The 8,494-nt window shown below is 48.9% G+C and overlaps 1 protein-coding gene across 1 annotated transcript; it reads left to right on the top strand.

Moving 5' to 3' along the window:
* The first annotated feature begins 3,525 nt into the window (after positions 1 to 3,525).
* LOC125105306 (C2 calcium-dependent domain-containing protein 4A-like) lies at positions 3,526 to 5,306 on the top strand. The gene is made up of 2 exons (XM_047738661.1): positions 3,526 to 3,926; positions 4,120 to 5,306. The coding sequence occupies exons 1-2, from the start codon at positions 3,646 to 3,648 to the stop codon at positions 5,201 to 5,203; spliced, it is 1,365 nt and encodes a 454-aa protein (XP_047594617.1). The 5' UTR covers positions 3,526 to 3,645; the 3' UTR covers positions 5,204 to 5,306.
* The last annotated feature ends 3,188 nt before the right edge of the window (positions 5,307 to 8,494 follow it).

Raw genomic sequence — 8,494 nt, 5'->3', positions numbered from 1 at the left:
CTTCTTTTTCTTTTCTTTTATCATCATGTTGCACCTGTATTTGTAAGCTTGCTCTAGCTTTCAATGAACCAGGGCATAAATTGATGAAAACTCCAATGCCCACAAAAAAAAGAAGTAGTGTCGATGTTGTATATTCCCATCTAGTTCTGGCCTTTAGGAGACCGCATCTTTATCCAATTGTGATGTTAAGGGATATATAGCCTTACATATTGTTAACTTCATGGACTGTTTCAACGGAAACCCGCTTCCGTGTTGCTACAGTCTTTTTTTTTTTTTAAGATTTTATTTATTTATTTGACAGACGGAGATCACAGAGAAGCAGGCAGAGAGAGAGGAGGAAGCAGGCTCCCTGCTGAGCAGAGCGCCCGATGCGGGGCTCGATCCCAGGACCCTGGGACCATGACCTGAGCCGAAGGCAGAGGCTTTAACCCACTGAGCCACCCAGGCGCCCCTGCTACAGTCTTTTTGATGATGATTTTCCATGACTGTATTTTTTCCTGTAAAGGAGACATGGCCATTCCCACACCACTGGACATTCAAACGGATTCTTCTGGTTTTCCAAGGCCGGTGGACTGTGAGGGTCCTGTGGGATTTCTCACTACCCCAAGCCTTACCATTGCAGCCTCTTTCACTGCCTTCATACCTTGTCCATCCCATTTTAGGGTTATGGGTGTTCGTACATGTCAATTTGGGACCTAATTCATGGTTCCTTACTCAATCCATTGCATTTCTTTTCCATTTTTATCGTCAGGCTCTAATTCGTAAGTTCCCTGGGTCTTTGTTACATAAATCCCCTTAAATCCTGTTTTGGAAAAAGGTATGATATAAATAAAGAGAGTGATCACACTTCCGGGGAGGATAGGATTCTGTTTACAAATGATAAAGCACTATTGTGCAAAACCAGTGATTTCCTGCTTATGACAATTGCCTGTGGTAAGCTACTAGGTGCTGGTATAAACAATAGGTGTGTAGTTTCAACCCAAGGCCTTGGAACAAAGGTCTTTTTTTCTTTTATCTAACCACCCAGAGAGGACATGGGTTCAGAAAAAATAGCTCTGAAGGAGACACTCTAGGGAAATGGTTATAAGCATTCAGCATAATGAGCCAGAAGGATCTGAATTTGACTCCCAACCTTGCTTTGCATGGCTATGAGCCTCTAGACAAGTTGTTTCTCTTCTATGAGCCACAGTTTCTTCATCCTTACCTACTTTAGTGGGTTGTTTGGGGATTAAATAAGACCCAGTATATAGTGAGCATTCAGTAAACGTTAATATTATTCTTGGGATAGTTTATTTGAAATAACAATATCAAAGCTTTGAATGCAAGACGGTGGTGGACCTTATGTGGTCATAAGGCACAAAACAATGAAACAATTGGAGTGATCAGAGTTTCCACTGAAACACAACAAAAAGGCATTGTTTTTCACTTTTTCCCAGTGTGATTTCAGAATCAGGAAGAAAATCAGGCCTCTAACTGTGGACACAGCCTGCAGCTATGGGCTTAAATGAATGAATGACTGGAGTGTATTCTGGGGTAAGTAATTTAATTTCCCTGTATCTCACTGTCTTTTCTGTAGAATATTGATTCATGGAAAACTAATGGTTTTAGAAAACCCTCTAGATAAGGACTGGGTTTCCAGCCCTGCTATGTTGTCCTATGAACATGAAAGCGCTGGCAGCGTAATGACTTGAATCCCGCGTCCTGCTTTTGGTGGCATTTACCCACTGACAAAATGTTTGTGTGTTCCTGTCACGAAGGCCCTTGGGAGAGCCATTTTCATTGAGGTCTAATTTGAAGTGAGCTGGCACATTGGCAGGACCGAATGCTGGTGTTTTCTGCTTTTGAGAAGACCATTTGCCTGCTAATCTGCAGATGGGTCTGAAGAATCAGAGGGACTGATGCACTCAGAGACCCCCGGGATACCTCTGCCTGCAAGTTTGGCTTTGGCAGATGGTTACTGTTCCCTGGTTGCATGACTCATGCTTGTCCCATCAAAAAAGCATATACCAAAGGAGAACAGTGATCAGTTAAGAAAATATTGTTACTAACATGGGGAAACATTCACTCTCCTTACTTCTAAGGATTTGGAAATAATGGTACTTATGTCAAAGCAAGGATAGTGGAAAATGCTTAACAGTAGACTGAGTAGCTAAGAATTAATGTTCTGGGTGTAAAGCGTAATACAAGCCACACACACACAAAGTCTGACACACAACAGACTTAGCCAATTATATTGAACTGAAAAAGAGAAGGAAGGAAGAAATTAGCAAAAAGTTGGGACTTGGGAAACAGCATATTATTCATAGTTTGAAGGACCCTAGACAAATCTTTTAACCTAAGCCTCAGTTTCTCATCTGGTAAATAGGAGCAATGTCCACCTCACCGGTTTACTATGAGAAATTGAATAATGTCGTTAGAGGGCTAGGTGGTTAAAAGCACCTGACAGTCATAAGACCTGGATTGTAGATCAGCCTCAATTCCACACAATATAATTCACTCAAATATTTACTGAGCACTTATTATTTGCCTGGCATTGTATTCCAGGTGCTGGAATTGGATAAAAGATTAATAAGACAGGCAGATTTGTCCCTTGTATAGGGCAACTAGGAGGGAGGGAAACCCAGATTCTGAATCCTAGCACTCTTATTTTATTATTCCTACATTCAAAAGAGGTCCCCAAACACCCTGAATGAGTCGTTCCAGTCTTTGCCCTCAAGAAACTCCTAGTCTATTGGGGGAGACAACCTGTAAACCCAAAATTCCAAAGCAGCATGCTAAATGCAGGAATGCTGGTACATAAAAGATGTATGGAGGGAATAAAGAGGGACTGATGAACTGTAGAGGGGGAGTTGGGTAAAGGTTCCTGAAGGGGATGCTTGTCTGGCTGAATTATGGAAAATAAACGAGTTCCTACAGAGAGAAAAAGCAGAGGAAGGGCATTTCAGATAGCAGGAAGCATCACATGCAAAGCCAAATAAACAGGAAGTTGCTAGTTCCAGGTTCTGCCATTAACTGGCTTTATTTAACCTTTATGGAATTTCCTCAAGTCCCTCTGGCTTCCAGTTTTCTCATATTAGAAAATGAAGGTGTGGGGGGACGGGTGGGGGGGAGGCCTGGAAAGAGGCAACATAGATTTTCTGTAAGGGGCTTTCTAACTGGTCCCTCCCTACTGAAGCAGAAAAGGGATGGCTTTGGGAATATCAAGTGTTATTTTTCGAGTGTGAGCCAAAGGCCCCATCTCTTGTGACAACAGAAGACAGGCTGCCGACATTCAGAAATGTTTGCAAAATCCACCCAGTTCATCCGTATTTACGGCATTGACTGAGCAGGCTATTAAGGAGGCCACCATCCAGCAGAGGGAGACCTGTAATAAGCACGGGTATCGTGGAAACTTCATCTACACGTGGCGCGTGCGTGGAGGGAGTAAAATAGAAGAACCTCGGGCATGTCCGTCACGCGCAGGCTGACAGGCTTTAGCTCCTAGCAAAAAGGAACTTCCTGGTTCCTCATCCTGTTTCACTTTCTCCAAGAGGCCGCCAGCACGTTCCGCCGCCAAGTTCTCCCTGGGCAGAGCAAACGGGCTTGCTCTTTTCACCTGCAACCTTTTCCAGGTCTTTTGTAAGGGGCTCTGTGCACGCCGAGAGGATGCAGGTCCCAGGACTGACCACACGGTCACGCCCAAGCATCCGCTGCAGGGCCCCGAGCAGCGGCGAGCAGGGCGAGCAGGGTTGGCTTGGAAGGCGGGCTGTCCAGGCCTCCAGGGGTTGGGCTCCCAGCCGGCTGGGCGGGACTCGAGCTGCCAGTATAAGGCAGGGGCGCCACTGTCCCAGCCAGAGTGCTGAAGCTGGCGCCCCAGCCAGGACCGGGAGGCAGCCAGCCCTGAACTTGCAACTCATGACCCTGAGTGACTGGAGAAGGAAGGAAAGGTCTGATACCGATTTGTTCGTTTATTTAGTACCGATGAGTGGAAGGCGGGCAGGTCTGTGGTGTGGGAGAGCTCGGCTTGGATTGGCCAGGGATCGTAGGCCCGTTGGTACACTCGGAGGGCCCCGGGGAGCGGTCCAGCCACTTCCCGAGGGGCCCCAGGCGCCCACGCTCACCAACTTCTCTCCCCCGCAGGAGCAGTTCTTGCCACCACTCTCAGCCCCAGCCTCGGAGGATGCGGCTCCTTGGGAAACTGCGCGCCTCCGCTCCGGAGCCTGCTTTCTCCAACGTGCTCACCCCGGCCCGCATCCCCGAGTTCTGCATCCCGCCCCGGCTGCCCGCGCCCTGCGCACCCGAGTCTCCGCCTCCGGCCGCGGCTCTGCCCCGGCGCTGCGCCGCTGAGCCAGACCTGTGGCCCGGAGGAGCCTACGGTGCCGCTGGGCACACAGACTGGGACCCGCGCTCGCAGGCTGCTCTCTCGCTGCCGCACCTGCCGCGCGCGCGCACCGCCTACGGCTTCTGCGCGCTGCTCGAGAGCCCGCACACCCGCCGCAAGGAGTCACTTTTCCTCGGGGGCGCCGGCGCCGCTCCGCTCCTGCCCCCGGGCGCCGCCCCGGGCCCCGAACCCGAGATCCCCGCCGGCCCCCGTCCAAACCCGGACGTGCCCGCGCCGCCGCCCCGCGCCCACCGCCTCCTGCGCGCCCCCGAAGGACTGCTGAGCCGCGCGCTGCGGGCCCGGAGGAGCCGTGGCCTGCCGCGCGCCCGCTCCGTGTCAAGCGGGGACGACGACGACAAGCGCGGCGCCGGCTCGCGGCCCCCGGCCCGGGCCCTCTCAGTGTCTCCGCCGTCGCCGCCGCCGCCACCGCCTGGCCCCGACCCGCGGCCCGAGCGCCTGGAGGCCGAGGGCACCGTGGTCCTGGGCCGCGCCGGGGGCGCCCTACGCCTGGCCGCCGAGTACAGCCGGGCCAGCGGGCGGCTCCGCGTGCGGCTGCTCGGCGCCGAGGGCCTGCCCGCAGGGACCGCCGAGCCCCGCGCCGTGGGCTGCCGCGTCAGCTTCGTCCTGCGCTCTCCGGGCAAGACGCGCCCGCAGCGCAGCGCCGTGGTGCGGCCGAGCCGCAAGGCCGCCTTCGACCAGGACGTGTGCCTGGACGGGCTGTCGGAGGAGCAGGTGCGCCGCCTGGCCGTGCGCGTCAAGGCGGAGAAGCGGGGCCGCGGCCGCGAGCGGGGCCGCGGGCTGGGCCAGGGCGAGCTGCTGCTGGGCTCCCTGCTGCTCCCCTGAGGGCGCCCTGGCCTCGGCCCTCCCCTTGGGGCGCTCTCCGCGCGCTGGGACCTCGGACCCGGACAGCCCCTTCGGACAAAATAAATGCTATTTATTCATTTTTCTATTTATGATCTTGTTTTATGGACAGTTTAGTTTTTAGATGTCTGTTTTTGCCATTGTTGGTAGTGATGGAAAAAATGAAGTTCTCTATTCACAACATCCAATCCTTTTTTCCAGACCATTTTTACATTCAAAGGGAAAGAGGGGTGGCTTGTGGCTGGAAGGGAGAAAAAGGATCTACACCCAATCTGCCTTGATTATCCTCCCTGCTTTATGATAACGCTAAAGGTTTGTTATTTTTTAAGTTATTCTTTCAGAACCCTGCCCAATGCTAAGATTCACATATACGGCTTTACATATTTTGGTGTGGCATAGGTTCATATCCTCACTGATGCCCGTACATCAGAGTCGGACATTCTGCAATAAGCATATCTTGGTGGGAAAAGAATTTCTTTCCCATTAAGCAAACAGGACTCTTCTGAAAGTGAAGTTTTTAAAAAATGCTCAGGAAAAGTAAAAGGGCGAGGAGGATCTTTCCAAAGATGGTCATGTAGGGAATAGATAATCCCGGCATCCCCCTCTTCCTTCTCCAGAAGGAGCCCTGGGAAATCTTGCTGTTTCAGAAGACACATCTTTTCTGCCTCTGTAAACATACTGATATTTTTGTGGCATTATTTCCACCTCGCTATGTATTTAAGTTACACAGTAATCAAGGCCTCTGCAATAGGATTTTCCCTGCAATGAATTGAAAGGTAAACTGTCAACTTTTTGAACCCTGGATTTTAAGAGAGGGTATCTTAATCCAATTTATTTTCATTTGTTGACTCAACAAATAGACCTGAGTCCACTGGAAACTGATTGTATCCAAGAGGGTTTACCCTTGGCCATAGGCATCTGTGGTGTGGGGGAAAGCAGAATGAGGAGGTGGGGGGAGACCTAGCTTCTAATCTTCTTTCTGCCACTTGTCTGAACTAGGGCAGATCAGTTTGTGTCCCTGAACCTCATTTCCTACATCAGTGAAATGGGGGTGTTAATACCTACTTCACAGGGTTTTGTAGAAATATGCTTTGATATCCAAATAACTCTTAAATACACGTGAAATATGATAGCTTACCTTCAAAGGTTTGAACTGTACTGGGGAATAGGTAGGTGTTCCATAATGTTCCAGAAAATAAACTCCTTCACTTCTCCTCCTTTCTTTCCAATTGTTTCTCCCTGGTCCTGGAGTGGAGGCTAGCAGAATGGATGAATGAATAGCTGAGACAGGATTTAGGGGAGCTGGGAGTGGGACTACAGAAGACTTCAGATTTCCTGTGGTAAATATCCCCATAAGCAAGAGTTTGCACAGTCTGCATCAGAAAGCCCATAAGCACTGCTACTGAAATGAGGTTCGAGATACAAATTTGGTCAGAGTAAGTCAATAAAAATCATACATTTCAAAGTGGAAAAACTATCCCTTAGAAATCATCTAATCAAATTACTTCTGGTATTGAGAAAATACCACAGAGGTAACTTGCCTGAAGTCAAATAGCTAGAGAGTGGCTAAGCTCAGATAAGAACCAACTTGTGCTGACTTTTCCAGAGGATGGACATCCCCTTTGTTCCCTCATGTAAGGATGATTTGTTGAGCCCTTTCTCTCTGGCAGGCACAATACCAAGCTCAGGGACACAGCTATGAAAAAGACAGACAAGATTCCTGTTCTCACAGGACATAGTGGGAGTAGCCAAACAATAGCCAAGTTTGGTTTTTACAGATTGTGGTGACTATCACGAAGACAGTTAACTAAGGAGGGCAAGAGAGAAGAGGCAGGTGGGATGCTTTCAGAGATAGAGTGGCCAACGAAGGTCTCCTAAGACCTGAGGAAGGATTCATACATAAGAGAAAATTAATCTATTCAAATAACTACTTCCCGTGTCCAAATGACCCCTTAATACATCCAGACAGAATTCTTTTTTTTTTAAGATTTTATTTATTTATTTGACAGACAGAGATCACAAGTAGGCAGAGAGGCAGGCAGAGAGAGGAAGGGAAGCAGGCCCCCCGCTGAGCAGAGACCCCCCCCCGCCCCCCCGCCCCATGCAAGGCTGGATCCCAGGACCCTGGGATCCTGACCTGAGCCTAAGGCAGAGGATTAACCCACTGAGCCACCCACGCGCCCCTCCAGACAGAATTCTTGATTTTCCCCTCCCCAATCTCTTCATCCCCTGGTCTTCCTTATTTCAACAAATAGCAACATCATTCTTCCTTTTATGCAAGCCAGGAACCTGGAATCATCCTTAACTTCTCTCTTTCACATTCTATTTTCCTTAGGTATAAATGTCTCCTCCTTAGAGTATCCTCCCCTGCCCATCCTGTCTTAAAAAAATCACTGTTGCTATTGCTTTTTTATTCTTCATAGCACTTATCACTACCCGACATTATATTATACCCTTATTTTTTGGTGTTTGTTTGTTTCTTTCTTTTCCACCAGAAGTATGCTTTATAAAGCAGGAACTTTAATTCATTGCTTTATTTCCAGTGCCTACAGCAGAGCCTGGCATCTGGTAGACTCTCAATAAAATTGATTGAGTGTTGAACAAACATAGAAAGAGCTAGAATAGAGAAGCATAGAGGATCTAGGACCAAGCCTTGAAACAAATCAACATTTAGAAATTCAATACAAGAGGAGCATCAGTGTAGGAGAGAAAGAAGCAGCAGCCAGCGAGACAGGGGAAAGATCAGGGGAGTACGGAGTCATGGAAGCCAAAGAAGTACTCCAAGAAGAAGGACATGCCCACCCCATTGAAATCCTACAGTTGTCATAACAGGTGCTTTTACCATAAAGAGTAGTCCTAAAAGGAGCAGGACCAGAAGGGGTTAAAGTGTGACTGGGAGGTGAGCAAGTATACCCACGAAGTTTTAGAAAAGGGGGAAAAGGGAAGGGGCCTATAGCTGGAAGAAAGGCAGAGATTTCTAGAATCAAAGATTTATTTTGTTTTAATATGAAAGAATCCAACACGTGTTTGGAAGAGGGAGATGTTGATAGTAAAGTGAAGGAAAACCAGGAATAACTATAGGAGGAGAGTCTTTGGAAATGTAAGAGAGGACCCAGAACGTATGTGGGTCGAAGCAGTGATCAAGAACTCATGTTCCTGATCCATATCTTATTCCAAATCTCTACTCGGCATCCACAGCATCACTCCATCCCCAGGCAGGTCACACTTGCAGTCTTAGCTTGTTGGCCGGGACAGCTGGGACTGTGCCATGAT

The sequence above is a fragment of the Lutra lutra genome, chromosome 7 (assembly GCF_902655055.1).
Source record: "Lutra lutra chromosome 7, mLutLut1.2, whole genome shotgun sequence".
Taxonomy (NCBI): Eukaryota; Metazoa; Chordata; class Mammalia; order Carnivora; family Mustelidae; genus Lutra; species Lutra lutra.
The sequence above is the reverse complement of the archived record's forward strand: the minus strand, read 5'-3'. Positions and strand labels throughout refer to the sequence as shown.

What these genes read in the sequence shown, in the direction of transcription:
- LOC125105306 (XM_047738661.1), top strand. Translation starts at nt 3,646, where the DNA reads ATGCAGGTCCCAGGACTGACCACACGGTCACGCCCAAGCATCCGCTGC. An exon ending in GACTGGAGAAGGAAGGAAAG is followed by an intron (nt 3,927 to 4,119) that starts GTCTGATACCGA and finishes TCTCCCCCGCAG; the next exon opens with GAGCAGTTCTTGCCACCACT.